This window comes from Poecilia reticulata, chromosome 16 (assembly GCF_904066995.2).
Source record: "Poecilia reticulata chromosome 16, P_reticulata-male-v2, whole genome shotgun sequence".
NCBI classification, from domain to species: Eukaryota; Metazoa; Chordata; class Actinopteri; order Cyprinodontiformes; family Poeciliidae; genus Poecilia; species Poecilia reticulata.
The window spans coordinates 33,525,975-33,541,909 of NC_088845.1; the positions used below are offsets into that span (position 1 = coordinate 33,525,975).

The following is a 15,935-nucleotide window of genomic DNA, read 5'->3' on the forward strand; positions in this document are numbered from 1 at the left end:
TATTAGGTCTTTGGTCAGAGGCTTCAGGAACCCTTTATTTAACAGGGTGTACATAAGACGGACATGACACTGTCATAAACATGACTTAACACCTACATGAAGTAGATTTCTTGAATGTTTATGACTGTTGTCATGAAGTGTCATTCGGTAAATAATGACATTTTTAATGTTGCATTTAATGTTGCAAAGTTGCATAAAAACTTGCATCAAAGGTAAATTAAAATTGTCACCTTTGCAATATAAATATCATTATTTATTGAATGACTATTCATGACAACAGTTGTAAACATTCATAAAGACTCCTTTGTCGAACAGGTTTATGACAGTGTCATGTCACTCTTATGCACACCGCATCAAACCGCTGTGACACTGACTGCTAAAGGAGATTCTTCCTGCTCTGAAGAGAATTGTATGAGTTACAGCATCACATTTCCCTCTGGGATTTCAATTATCCATAAATTATCCATCATAAAGAGAGAATTCGGAAAAATATTTAATATAACAGAAAACCATGAAATAAAAATATTGGAGCCAATTTTCCTCAAGTTTATTTATGTAGCACATTTAAAAACAATCACTTTGACCAAAGTTCATCACAAAGAGTAAAAATAGACAAAATTCCAAATAACCTCAATAAAATCAACAAGGGAAATAAGATTAAAAATAAAACAAAAAACAAGCTGGAGTATAAAACAATCAAATCGGTCTGATGAAGCTCAAACTTGGATTTAAAAAACGAGTTTTCAGGAGGAACTTAAAAGACTGCAGCATGAATAACAAGGGGCAGCTTGTAGTCTGCAAAGGCTCCATCTCCACTGTGCTTAAATCAGGCCATTAGCTGCAGTAAGAACATCTGTCAAAAAGATCTCAGAGCATTTTGTGGACACTTAGGTTATGGAGGACAGTTAAAAGATAGTGCCAAACTATTTAAAATGGAGTAAAAGAAAACAAAATAACACTCAGATTTATTATCATTTTTATTAAGACATTTTATACATAAAGAGAAGAATCCATTGTAAGCCACAATGCTAACAGAAGCCAATATTTAGAAGCCAATATTTACGTTTGTTGATATCACCATTTGACGATGTGAAATGTGCAAACGGTCTCACTGCACATGGAGAAAAGCTTCAGCATGCGATCAGGAAAACCTCAGTCTGATGAAGCGGCTGAGGCAAAAACACAAACTGCTGCTTATGTGGGCAGCAGAAACTCTGTCAGTTTTGAAGAATGTTGCATATGATAGCAGCACAGAGGGGCTTGAGCACAAAAATGCAAAGTCATTGAAGTAAATATTGTTACAAGTCTGTGCACATTTATGCATCTTCTCCCATTAATAGTCTCTGCAGTGCAAAAGACTTACAATAAATCGGAGCACTGTTACAACACAAGACGGGTAACAGATGTTAATCTTTTCACCATGTTTTTTTTTTATCTCGATGTCTTTGGGAACAAACATTATGTCAGGGAAGATATACAGCCACCGACTCTTTTATTTTTTTTACAATAAATAATATGTTGCACAGATAATAACGTCGTTTACATAGTAATGCTTCATAACATTCAGGTTCAGCAGGTCGCTGCATTTTTACTGATAAAGAAGAGTCAAGCCTCTCAGTAGGGAGGTAGGCACCAGCACACAATCACAGAGAGCGCTGTGGAGCTATTTGTACATTCATGTTTTTACATGGCAGCAGCTCAGCTCACAGGGGGATCGATGTGGAGCACAGAGACAGAACGGAGCAGGAAGGAAAACTTTACGCTCTTGTCTGAGGAAACGGTGCTGCGCTTTTACACACAGGCAGATTTCAAGAGGCTGGTTGGCTGGCAACCATGGCGCTGATGCAGACACAGCTGCAGCTTGATGACGGCTGCTGTTATTACTTTATACTTGTGCAACTCTGGATTTGTTGATACAAACGGCATAAAATGAAAACGATAGATGGTGAGTTTTGCTTTTCATTTGTGTGCAAAAAGTTGATAAAAATAGACAACATGATACACGGTATGAACTTTTTTAGATATGAATTGAAATCCATGGAGCATTTAACATTAGCTGTGTTTCCATTACAAATGTTTGCAAATATTTGTCAATATTCTGCTAATGTTGAAAAAAAAACACTATTTCGCAGTAGGGGTGTTTCCGTTAAATATGAAACTGTATTAAAATCAGACATGAAGAAGCTTTTTCACACAGCAAACCATCATCCTGCAACCACTTCCTGTCGTCTTCTTCATCATTTTCACCAGTAGTAACATCCTGCTGTTGGTCACATGACTCGTGAAAAATTTGGTTAATTGATAGTTTGCGGCTGGACCCAGCTACTACTTCTGTTTTGTTGTTTAAAATTAAAGTTGCTCAAAATCATTGAGATTCAGGCTTCCACAACTATCATCACCAGAAAAGGTTTGTATTTGCATGTATAGCACAGGGTGGGTAAAAGAAAAAATCTGTTTTTATCTTTTATTAAAAAAAAAAAGAATTCTTAAAGCTGGCATTTAGACGGTTCTGAAAAATCATGAATGTTTGTTATGTTTGTTGAATACATGCTGATAATCACATAAAAAAAAAACTGGACAAAACATATCTGGAAACTATGTTTCTATGGCGATACATAAAAACACTTTTGTGTTTCACACTGAGCAGAAAATAAATAGATCCTCTAAAGGTCAGGCAATATGTGAGACAGCAGGATAAACGTGTTGCCCCCCGGAGTGAAGCAGGGATTTGTAATTATCTTGGAAAGCGTTTATGAAAGAGCAGATGGCTGTTGTGTGTGTTTTTGTGGTTGCCATGTCTGCTTTTAACAGGTGATCTGAGCGTGAGGACTATTAGTCAGAGGAGTAAGTGTATGTCACCCAGTCCTGCTGCTTTATCATCCGTTTTTCTACCTGGTTTTTGGTGTTACTCATTCACATTGTTGCAACACAGACCACTGCTGATGATCCATGTATTAGTCATGTACGTCTTCCACAGCACCGGATATCATAATGCTTTTCCACCCAGAGTGGAGGCAGCGCTTTCATCTCCAAGTCTTTGTTAGACCTCTAAAAGGGGGCAGTCGCCATTTACTTGGATGGTTTTTACCTTCTACATGCTGAACAAAGCCGAACTGCAGGCTCTGCCTCCCCACCACATAGCAATAAGTGCAGAACTCTTCATGTGTGCAAGACAGTAATAATACCCTTAATGCGACATCACTATTCCTGTCTCTACACAAAAACTTTCCTACATTCTAAGAGCTCTGGTAAACCGAGCAGCGAAAATCACTAGTTCAAGTCATCCTTTCCTTTTTTCCAATCTGCCGTGAAGTGTACACACTGTTACGTCCTCCATGGGCTGCAGAATTCTTCGGGCTCCGGTGAGACAATGAAATGTAGGTTGGTAAGAATCCAGAAAGCGAGAATGTGTTGTTTTTTTTCTGCCAAAACGAGTCTAACTTTATTCATAAACTGGGATTATGTATTTGGTTTCCAAACTGACTCAGCTCACTTTTCACATTTACGACTGAACTGTACAGCGTGATCGCCTCCTTACCACTGAGAAAATATACTTTTATGTTTTAGTTTTGAATTATTTTTATTCTGTATTATGCGTTAACAGCCCATAACTCACATAATAATTAAGTGCATCCTTTCACAGTTAACGATGCTTCAGTCTGTAACAGTATCACCTGTCATGACAGCTTTTTATTACATTTTCATACATATTAAAAACACTCAAGTTTCAGATCAGGAGTCCAAGTCAGGTTTGAAATCTTTTAGTCTCAAATTTTAGTTGTATTCAACGTCTGTTTAATTTAGCTATTAATTACCTGACCTTCCCATATGGGAATTCATTTTATTCATTTACTTATGAATAAAATGAATATGTATATGTTGTTTCTGTATCTTGAGTTGCTGAGATCACAAGCTTCTGTGCAAAAGTTTAAAACCAGGCCTTTTTCATCAAGAATTCAAGCTTTATTGCAATATTTTAAATTAAAAATCTCAAAATTGTATTATTACAATTACCTTAATTTGTGTTATGTAATCCATTTGCTCGCGATACATTTTCTGTTTAGCCACTTTATTTAAAACATGGTTAAAGATAAAGTTTTTCCTTATAAACATTTCAAGTCTGAATCTTCAAAAAAGTAGGTAAAAGTGTTGAACATGTACACATTGTGTTCTTGTATTCTCCTTTTTCATCATTCATATTATAAGGCTTTTTTTAATGAGCACTTTTCTGTTCTTCTGTAAATAATGAGGGAAAAACTGTTTTCATAAATCGTAGCGGCGGCAGCTGAGCTCTGGAGTTACTGCAGCGACAGCAGGAAGCATTTCTGCTCCACAACACTCAACGCCGCTTCTCTGATGAAAACAACACATTTCATTATTTTCATTATTACAAATCTAAAACCCTGTCACCTGTGTGTGGGTGTGGGTATGGGCTGGCACTGAGGAGCAGACAAACATCCAGACGAAGACCCAGACCTCTAGCGGCGCCTTGATTTTGACTTTTTTTGCATGTGGAAATATTTTGGCTTAAGAACTCTTAATGAGCTTATGATGCACACAGATGTCATATGAGAAAATGAAAGACGCAGAAATTATTTGTGCTTTCATGGAGCTTAGTGTTGACGCAGAGACACCGACAGTTTTCAACTGAAGTGTAATTAAAGGCCCCATGTCTCCTGACGACTGCGTCAACTTGACTGTGAACAAAGTAAAAAAAAGTTAATGTGCAACACATAGGTGTAGAGCTCCAATTCTCATGTGAATAACATTTTACAGTATGCTGAGCAGAGAGTGTAATCACCCCACTGATCAATATAACCCTGACTGACCAGGGATTCCAACAACAGGGTCATTAAAGCTGGACACAGCTCCAGGATACAGCTGTTAAAGTGGACTAAATGCTCTTGAAGCAGTGTCTGATTTCAGATGTTTATTGCATTTTTTATATATATTTTTTCAGTGATCACTCCATCACTTGATTATGTTAAACTTCTGTAACACTGTTTCCTATTCTGGATTGCATTTTGGAACATTCAAAGTACAGGTTACCTGGATCTAACATGAGAAAATGAAGAGGGCTTAGTCCGGACAGGGTAGGACAGTTTTGTTGGGACGTTACTGAATCATTTTATTTATTTACTTATTTTCATATTTAAAGTTGCGGTAGGTAACTTTAATTTAAAAAAAGTATATGTTTTTCACATATTTGTTAAAACTGTCATTATGTCCTGACAGTAGAAAATGAGAAACGATCATCTGTGAGAAAACAGAAACACTCTCTGCACCGCCATGCGTCCACCTTCACTGAATGAGTTAAGAAATCATTCTTGTCATTCATTCTCCTTCTACAATGGCTCTCTTCTTGCTAACAGCTGAACAATACACTACATTTCATATCTTGAAATACTATTGGCTGCTTAAACTATTGCTTAGATATAATCTTTTCTAGGTACGACAATCAAAATCCTTCAACTTTTCTTTATATTGTACTTGATGTTACTCTTTAGATTCCTTTACAGTGTATTTAGCTATGTACTTTGATGTCTGAAATAGTTCCACTGTACGACCAGTAAAGTATCAGTCAGCTGAAGGACTTCACACACTGTCATTAAACGCTGATGACTTGCTTCTGTTCATCTCTGCCCCACTAATGTGTTTATATGTTTTTGCACCTGTCAATAAAATTGCATTTTTTACATTTTAAAACCATTACATCCACAAAAAAGGAAGAGTGGTGTTGATTCAAGCATATTCCAAACCCCCTGAACACTGCATTACAACGACTTCATGTTTTATCCCCTAAAGCGCTGAATTCCATTTCTAAAGCTTTTTGGCCTCCTTTCGTAACATCAGTGAGAACTCCCAGGATCCTGTCAGGGCATCATTGCCCAGGCCGTTCCGCCACGCGGGTTAGTCCTAATTGCCAAGGATGTGCACATCACGGTTTTGAAGCAACACTGGCTGCGTAGGGTTGCCATCATCAGCAATTAACAGTGAATATCTAAGCTCTCTTTCAGTCTGCATGGCTCACTTGATAGAAGTGAAAAAGATCTGTCAGGCTGCCTTGTCGGTCATAGTTCTGTAGGGTAGGACAGTAATGTCGTTGATTAGAAAAGGAGAGCCAAAAGAAAAGCGAAACCACACAGAGGAGGACATGTCAGGGGAGAATGAAAGAAGGGTAGATTTCTGTGACGCATTTTTAAATGACTTGTGATTTCGGATGGGGCTGATAGAGCGTTTGGATAATGTATCTAATAAATCAGCCTCTTTGTGTGTGTTTTGGATGCAGTGCATTAGCACATTAGGAAACACTTCACTGTTTCTGGCTCCATTCTGGCTCGTCCTTTTTAACAGTTGGCGGAAAAACAAACGTTCAACTAAAAACTGTTTTGACTGTAATACGTAAGTGGAAAACCCCCCCAAAACCAACAAAACACAGTTTCCATATGCTGGACATTGAATTTCCGGAACCAGTCTCAGTTCAAGTTCATTCATCCAACTTTGGGTTTTTTTTGTGTGTGTGTGTGCGTGTGGGTGTGTGTGTACATGTGTGTGTGTGTTCTTTTCCTCCATTTTTTCTTTTCAGAACTTACCGGTGAGGGAGCAAAGGTTGCTGCAGACGTTTCTTAAGCTGTAGCAACAGATTATCTCCTTGAACGTCTTCCTCATCTCCTGACTCCTGAAGGCGTAGATCAGCGGGTCGATCACGGCGTTGCACATGATGAGGATGAGGTACATGTTGAAGTGGGACATGAAGCACACGCAGTACAGGTTGCGAGGGCAGGAGATCATCAGGATGAGGTGCAGGAAGAAGGGGGCCCAGCAGACGATGAAGATGCCCAGGAGGATGGTGAGGGTGATGGCGCCCTTCATGCTGGTGCGCTGGTGGATGGAGTTGTAGCCTGGCAGTGCGGCGATCCGCTTGACGTGCGAACGGGCCAGCATGAACATGTGGCTGTACAGGGAGGCCATGATGAGCAGCATGGCAAAGAACATGGACACCAGGCAGATGATGACAGGGGTGGTCTCAGAGTAGATGATGAAGACGATCCCACAGCCGGTGCAGAAGGTCCAGATTCCTCCAATGATGCAGCCTGCTCTCCTCACCGTCATGATGTTGTGGTACCTCAGAGCGTAGAAGATGGTGACATACCTGTGGAGGGAAACATATCATACATGGTTTGCATTTCAGTTCTTGGTGTGAAATTATGGAACAAGTTAAATGAGGAGTTAAAAAAGTTTAAATTTTATACAATATCAGAAGGCAATATAAGGAGGTCATTTTCACAAGATATAGAAATATGAGGAGAGATAGCACTAAGTCAGGAGAGTGTGTGTGGAGAAGGATGTATGTATGTATATATCTAAACATATATAAGCCCAGATAAAATGGAAAATTAATTAACCTATGTTTTTTTATTTGATTTAATAATGAGGCTCCATCTGAAAATATTGTAAGAGTTTATGGGGTATGAGTTTATAGTTTTCTTACTTCTTCCTACTCCTTTTCGAGCATGTTAAGATTATGGTACAAAAAATGTGTCTTTTGCATTCCTTGTTTATGTGTGTGATTTTAGACTGCCATTATGTTTGAAAATAAATAAAAATAAAATAAATAAATAAAACATCACTTATTAGCTTTCTAGAGTTATCTTTATAAGGTTAAAGGTGTTTATACACCTGACAGATTTGGGACCAAAATTGCAAAATGTGTTCCATTTTCAGCTGCTGTGGTTTTCTTTCTTTAACTCTGCACCGTTAATCCCAAACCCTTTGAAAAACTTGTTCCTCCCTTCGCCTGTGGAGGCGCTACACCAAGAACTGCTGAAGGAAACAACACTTGAGCCTCTGAAGAAGATGCTAAGTGCAACTTCCTTCTTCACGCAATGTGAACAAAAAATGAACTGGCACCAGATTTTAGCAGTTGTTGGATTTCCCCTTTGTCTTTAACAAAAGTCATTCTCCATTTAGGGCTAAGCTTGCATGATGTTTTGGTTGTATTTACCCAGAATGCCTTGTGCTATAGACAGTTTCCTGTTTTTGGGGCAGTCTCCAGTCCACTTGCCATTTGAATCACACCAGAGTTCACTTCAGCCAAATCAAGACCTCAGTTTGCAGGAGATCATAGTTCACTTTTTCTTCCAGAGAGATAATTCACACCTCCTGAAATGAACTGGACTAAATAGGGCCTGTGTGAATGCAGCCTAAACTTCCAAAATACTCCTTCACATTTCTGAGGGCTGACTCTAAATGCTAGGGGAAAAAAACAGGAGTTCAATACAGACAATAACAATACTGCATTATAATATTAAAAGATACAATAAGAATAATGGGGGTGTTTTGCTGTGGAAGATGAATCAGCAGAATTTACCTTTTCAGGTCACGTGATCACCACTTAAAGTTTGACACAGAAGAAGCCAAGATAACCAATGGTTTCAGATTTAAAACATTGTTTTTTATCTGCTCTCTTTCATTAAGCCAAAAATCATCCAATACTGTTTTTGCATGCTCTACTTTAAGCGGTAGATAAGAGAATCCATTTTTTGGGCTCTGCCTTTAGCCACTGTGCCAATGAACCATCAGCTGTCATTGGCTGACGGTTGCTGGCTGTGAGAGCAGATAGGGCTGCTTTGCCTGCTTTTGCAGGGATGTTTGAAGAACTGATGAGACGCTGTGTCTGTACTGTCACTAACTTGGCTTACTAACAACTTTAAATCGATGGTGCTTCAATATAAAGTGATGTCATGGTGAAACAATAAACACACCCTCACTTGTTTTGGTCTTAACATGTAAGATTAATCCAGTTTTATGTATTAAGTTGTGCTTTGCAACATTTTGTAAACATAACCTCTGAGATTTTTTTAATTATCTAATCAATAAATAGAATATTAAACACCACATTAATCCCTTAACTGTCATGATGACACCAGAGTCCTCAATATACTTGCATGTGAGCATTTTGAGGGTCGCCGTGGAAACAGTGAAATCAGAACTTTTTTACATCAAGATTTGCTGAAAGTTATTACATATATTTGATACTGATTTTCCTCTTATATGATTTCTTGATGCTCTACTTTTATTAAAATAGTAACAGAGATAAACATTTTAGTCTCACAGGAGAAAAAAATAGATATTTTGATCTGGACAGAGGTTTGTATAAATGCAGACCTGTAGAGGTCAAAGGTGATGGCATGTACAGGTTATGTATGCATAGAAGTGTATTGTAGCATTATTGTTTCTGGGTGCACAACTTGGTGTTGTAAGGTTATCATAGTGCTTTGGAAAAGTAGTAGGTAACACCTTGAACTTTTTTCCATTTCATTAAACTAAGGACTCGCCCAAAGAACCGCCCCAAAACCTAACGGGCCGGTCTGACAGATAAAAATATTTCATGGTGATGCTGCAGGAACAGGTGCTAGGAGATAATAAAATACACATTTTGTTAATTATCTGCATCAGCTAGTAGAAATTTGCATTTTAATGATTTAATGACACATTAAATAGACTGTCTATTCATTAAATGGTTTACTGTAATTTGTTTTACTCAACCTATATTTAACCAGATAAGTTGATTGAGAACAAATTCTCTCATTTTTTGCTCGAAACTCAAACGGTTGAATTTGTCCAGAGGTTAATTTACACACAGGAAGAGTACATCGAATAAGGGTGAATACTAATGCATGTAACACTTTATAGATTTTTACTTAAATTATACATCATTTTCTGTCCACCTCGCAATTTTTTGCCATGTGGTTTTTCTCAAATGACATAATTGAAGTTTTCATTTGTAACGTGACAAGATGTGGACAACTCAAAGGGTTAAAAACTGTTGTGTGGCACATAGAAACGGTCAGTACCTGTCCACGGCGATGGCCAGCAGGCTGCACATGGACGCCACAACCGAGATGCAGATCATGGAGTCAAACACGTTGTCCATCTGTCTGATGAAGTGCTCCTCCACCACCAGCTGCCTGTTGTTCAGCAGGTAAATGATGATGGTCTCCCATGCGTTGGACACGCTGACCAGCATGTCCGCCACAGCCAGACTGCAACCAAGCAGACACAGTTAATGACGGGCGCTTTTGGCCAAAACCACACGTTCCTAAAGTTTCTGCACAGACATGCTTTCACCAGCAGCCAGCAGATAAGCTGGCAGACCTTCCTGCTGAGCAGTGATGCATTTAAATTCCTGCCTCCCAGCGGGAGAGTCAGTTAAATCAATCAATGATTTAATGTGCAACCTTCCCTCTCTGCGGGTTTGAGCCATTTTCTTGTCGCTCATGTAGCAATGCCGATCCTAACTATGATTCATGGGGGATAAATTGATACTGCTGACAGATGCACTTTGCTTTAAAGCAGCATGTTAGCAGGTGTTTGAGGCAACGGCCTTTTGAACCAAATCCAGTGCCTGAGAGTTACCACCCTACACATCTAGAAGCATCCCCTTCTCTACCTGAATCTCAGCACATGGCTCATTTCTAGACCTCAGTGGAGCTGACTGGCATGATGATGAGGGAATTCAACCATTTCATTCAGGTGTTCTGGAGAATTACCGCTGACTTTTAAGGAATCAAACAGAATCCAACAAAAGCGGTTTGTGTCGTTTTGTTGCACCTGAGTTTTTACTGTCCACTCCTTCACTGGTGGTGGATATGTGGCAGGGAGAGTTTTCTTCTCTCTCTGAAGGTCAATACACATTTTTGGAAACATAGAGACATTTCTTTGACATCATTCTCTTCTTGCATCTTAACATTTTCGGACTTCTTTCAGCTTATTCTTGCTCTGGGTACGGCTTCTTTTTTGTGGTGTCCAAGAAAAATTAAGTGGATTTGTGCTCCAGTGGGAGGGACCTATAAACTATAAAGACTTCCTAGAAGTTCTTTCCTTAAGCTCTTGTGAAGCATGAAATGTCCTGGTTAGAAAGAAAAACTTGTTCTTATCACCCTGAGTCTAAGAACAGATATATTTGTTCTAGCAGAGTATGTACAGACCTTGTGTCGGAGGATCTTTTTACATTACTGACCATCCTAAATCTACATTTAAACTGTTAGTGAGAAGCAAAGTGTGATGGGTAAATGACAGAGATTACATAATTTCTGAACAGAATGTAGTTTTATTTTGCTAAGCAAGGATTTTACCTTGTAATGTAGCTACCTCGCCAGTAAGAAAATAGGTGAAGCTTGTTTTGTTCTGCAATGACTTGCAGTCAATTACAACGGTAGAAGAAGTACAAGAATAAAATCTTCACATTTCAAGAACTTCCATTTTAACAAATATTTCATAACAGTTATACAAGACTTGAGTTTTTTTTAACAGAAATTTAATTTTCAAAGTTCAAAGTTGGAAAAATAATTTTCAATTAGGAAAGTCAGAAGATTTTTACTAACTTGTATCTCAGAATGCAATATGGAAGCTCTCTGTTTAAAATATAATTTTATACTGTTAAAGAATATTTTACTAAGTCTTTCACATGAATAGTGTTAGATTGGGGAAAATGTGCTGATTTTTGAATCTGTAAATCTGTTCTATGTTGTCAAACAGGTGATATTTATGGAATACGTGATCTGACTACAGATCACTTAGTAGTCAGGGATTTAAGTGTCAAATCAAAAATTTGATTAGGTAGTTAATTTGTGATTTAACAAAGTACATTTTTATATTGGAAGAGATTAGTTTTGGAATCAATCAATCAAATTTTATTTGTGTAGAACATTTAAGCAACAAGGCATTTCAGAGTGCTTTACATCATAAAAACACAAAAACACAAAGTCATGCAACATAAAATCAACAACTGAAAAAGTACATTTGGTCAAATGCCATTGTTAAATTCTTAAAACATTATGTTTCAAAGGGCTCTAAGTGTTTCAGCAGCTTTGCAACGTTCTGGAAGTTTGTTCCAAATTTGTGATGCATAGAAGCTGAATGCTGCTTCTTCATGTTTGGTTCTTGGAATTCTGGGAAAAGCTCATTAAGAAGTGAAATCATCATTTGAAACCTGATTGTTGTGTTTACTCAGCTTGTATTTGTCTCATACTACAATTTGCTTGATTATCTGAAATACAGGGGGTAAAAAAACCCCAGAAGAAATCCATCAAGTGCTTGTTTAGAGCCTTGTAACTGTTGGAAACAGCAGTAATGTATTCATAAGATTTTCTTTAAAACTAGTTGGTTCAGATGCTCAATGTATTTTATTTTATATTTTCTTTGAAGAAAACAAAAGCTGCATATTTTAATCCGCCCTGGAGAACAAAGTCAGATACTGCCTGACACTGTGCTCAAAACAACAAAGCGAAACAGAATGAACATTCAAAATGAACTCTAGCGATCCTTTAATCTGACTGTATCAATGTAGGAGTTACTGTTACTGTCAAAACAGGTCCTGCCTCCAGATGAATAGGAATCTGAGCATCTTTGAATGTCAGTTTACATAAGATGACCAGATTCTCTGTTCGAAGGGGGAAACAATGTGTTCTGAGTCAAACTGCCTGCTCACGAATGTAAATGCTTTCTAAGCGCTCGGAAAGAGATTCCCCCATGCCGGTGTTCCAGCAATCATTTCAACCATCTGAAGTTTGTTTTGTAAATCTGCAGAGAGGAGACACTTTTCCAAAAAATAAAAAAATAAAATAAAAAAAAAAAGGAACTCAAGGACAAGTTCAACATTGATTTTGAAAGTTTTGCACAAAGAAGCTGCTGATGCGTTGTGCTGTGGATTTGTTATTGAATTGTTTGGCAGTAAATGCTACATCGTAACAAACCCCAGCATGCTCCACGTTTGTGGCCTTACATATTACAGAAATCACAAAAAATGACGCAAGTTAACGACTTATCGTACTACATCCAAAAATCCAAAATTCATTGAAATCATATGTCAAATGTCTGATCACTGAACAAAGTTTTACTTCGTAGTACATTTTTGTATCTATGCATTTTAAAAGTAAATATGAAGGACTCATGAAATGTCAGTCTGAATAAGGCTGGAATTTAAAAGAATGTAGTAAACCTTACCATATAGTCTATATAAAATTAATAACTCCAACCTCAGTGACATAAGATATTACATAATGTTATCAATTGTAATAAAAACTAGGCTAAAGGGGTTCTGTGGTGGCGTAGGGGCAAAGCACAACCCATGCATTAAGGCCTTTGTCCTCATGCCGGTGGTCACAGGCTCAATTCCCGACCTGGTGACATTTGCTGCATGTCTTTCCCTCTTTAAAGGCCACTAGAGCCAACAAAACCCTTTTAAAAAAATCCCACTAGCCTAAAATGCAGAACCGGGCTGTGAAGTGCCATCTTTTTTTATATATATAAAACAATAACCTTTGATGAAAGGAGTTTTCTAGGTTCAGCATGGGAGGTTCTGTTTAGTTGAAGAAGACTTCACCACATCTAAGAAACACAACTTACTGTCGTCTCCCGAAGAGTGCAGTGCAACAGAATCAATTCTTGTCTTGGTGAAAACATTTAGAGAAAAGTATAGTGACAAGAGGACCAACAAAGGAGGCATTTATGTCCAACAAAAACACAACAGAGAAACCTAAATGCTGCAGGAAGAAGAAAAATGAAAAAGATTGGACCAAAGTGAAGTTCTCTGATGCATCATTTTATTTGTTCTGAACACACACTGAGAACAGAAAAAGTTTTACAGTTTTTAAAACTTGTTGTGGTGCAAAATGCAATAACATTGACAATAAATATTTACCTGCAGACAAAAAAGTACATGGGTGAGTGGAGGTTCTTGTTCTTTACTATTGCCGTGATGACCATGATGTTTTCCAGCAGTGAGATTATCCCTAGAATCAGAAACACCTGAGGAGAGAACACACAGTATCAGGAAGTGTGGGTAAAGAAACGCCAAGCCGGGTCATGGCTCGTCATGGGTTCACAGGGTCAACGTTCCCGGGTCCGGATACAAACCTCCACAGCAATGTGGACCTGTTCACAGGCTGCGGGTTTGAGGGTGGAGGCCTGGTCCTGCAGCAGCGGCGGGGTGGGGGTGTTGTTCTGGTGATGGTAGGAGAAGGTCCAGGTGGAGTTACCCAGCAGCTCCTCCTCCTGGTAAGTCGACATGTTCATCCTGTTCATCGCCGCTGAACTCTGAATAATCCTCACTCTATCTGCACACCATTTTTGGAACGAACCTGACACAGATAACAAATATCAAAATGAAAGTCATTCGATATTGTTGCTTGTAGGATTCTGCTGTATTAATGTCATTCCCTCACATGTCGATCTTGAACAAACTGGATTCAAAGATCAGCCAAAGTGACTGAATGTAGCATCTCAGTTAGCATTCGTCCTAGCTTCAGCATAATATTTCTCACTTGTGATTCTTGTTCATTTCTTGGTCGGTTTGGGAAATTTCTTTTAGTTACAGTTGATACTGTATGAACTGTCCTCTGAGCTCCCTCCCCCCAATCCCCCTTCTTTATGCTCAGGCGTTGGAGCTTTTGTTCTTCCACAGAAGGATTAGCAGTTCACTCCCAGGTCTTTGTCATTGTCTATTAATGTAGCAAAGTTGCATTTTTTATGTGATGGATGGAATATTTTATTTCTCTTGGAGGAAATAGGATTGTCTTTGTCTTTCAATTTCTACTAAACCTCAGAGTTAAGACTTTAATCCTTAAAAATGATGACTTGTGTTTTGACTTGTAAACAAACTACTTATTTTACCTCAGTAAGGTTTCAGGATATTAATCAGTCAAGAGGTGAAGAAGTATGTGCATGCTTTTTTTTACTTAGACGTTTTACTTTAACAAAGTACAACAGAGTATTAAGGGAACGCTAAGAACACAAAGTAAATAAAAACACAAAAATAAAGTCAGAATATAATGAAAATAAACTTATACAAGAATAAAGTCATAATATTACCAGAATAGAGTCATAATATTACAACCATATTATGGTAATATTATAACTCTATTCTGGTAATCATGACATTACTGTCAGAGTATTGATTTTATACTCAAACTTTATTTTTGAACGACTTTCTTCATTCTCATGATATGCCTTTATTTCCATAATACTATGACTTTGTTCAGGTAAATCCAATCAAATTTTCTTTCTATAACACCTTTCAGCGACAAGGCATTTCAAAGTGCTTTACATCATAAAAACACAAAATCATAGAACAGTCGACAACTGAAACATTACATTTTGTCAGCTGCCATCTTTACACATCAGTTTGTTGATTAATGTTTAATTGATTATGTTTCAAAAACTATATGAACAGGTGGGTTTTTAGTCTAGATTTAAAGGAACTCAGTGTTTCGGCCGTTTTGCAGTTTTCTGGAAGTTTGTTCCAGATTTGTGGTGCATAGATGCTGAATGCTGCTTCTCTATGTTTATGACTTTTTTCTAATAATTTCTTGACTTTATTGTTTTATTTTTATTTTATTTTATTAGTATGGCTCTAATACTCGGCTCTAATACTCATACTGATACTTAGAAATAAATGTAATCAAGAACATTTAGTTTTTTTCTTAATTACATTCATTAGCCTCACCAATATCTGAATGCTGATGTGTAAAATCAAGAAATCTCTTGAATTGAACATGTCTGACAACATGAAATAGCAACACATCATAAAGAAATCCAACAACAGATTCCTCTGGTTCTGACGGTTCTGCAGCTGGCGGCTCCAGGCTTGATCTGCGCTGTGGGACGGGTTGGCAGTGTGGTTTAGGGTTGTTTGGTATCCTGCATCTCTCCCTGTGCCCCAAGGTTAAATGAGAGCAAAACTGAACGTTGTAGCATATGCACCATCCCCACTGTGAAACATTGTTAGGGAAGTGCGACGCTGGCGTAATGCAACTTTCAGCAAGAACAAGGAAGCTGATTAGATCTATGGGGAGCAAAATATAGGGCAATACAAGGAAAATAATCTGTTAGAGGCTCCAAAGACTGGAAAATGAGGTGGAGCTTTCAGGTTT

General features: G+C 38.0%; 1 protein-coding gene across 1 annotated transcript in view; it reads right to left on the reverse strand.

Annotated features, from left to right (window-relative positions):
- Positions 1 to 530: 530 nt before the first annotated feature.
- Positions 531 to 15,935, reverse strand: part of LOC103465896 (melanocortin receptor 5) — a 34,349-nt gene continuing 18,944 nt past the window's right edge. The window contains exons 2-5 of the mRNA XM_008411103.3: positions 13,921 to 14,144; positions 13,706 to 13,812; positions 9,858 to 10,046; positions 531 to 7,153 (exon numbers count right to left, since the gene is read on the reverse strand). Coding sequence (XP_008409325.2) covers positions 6,583 to 7,153; positions 9,858 to 10,046; positions 13,706 to 13,812; positions 13,921 to 14,144 — 1,091 coding nt within the window. The 3' untranslated portion in view covers positions 531 to 6,582. The remainder of the gene's footprint in view (positions 7,154 to 9,857; positions 10,047 to 13,705; positions 13,813 to 13,920; positions 14,145 to 15,935) is intronic.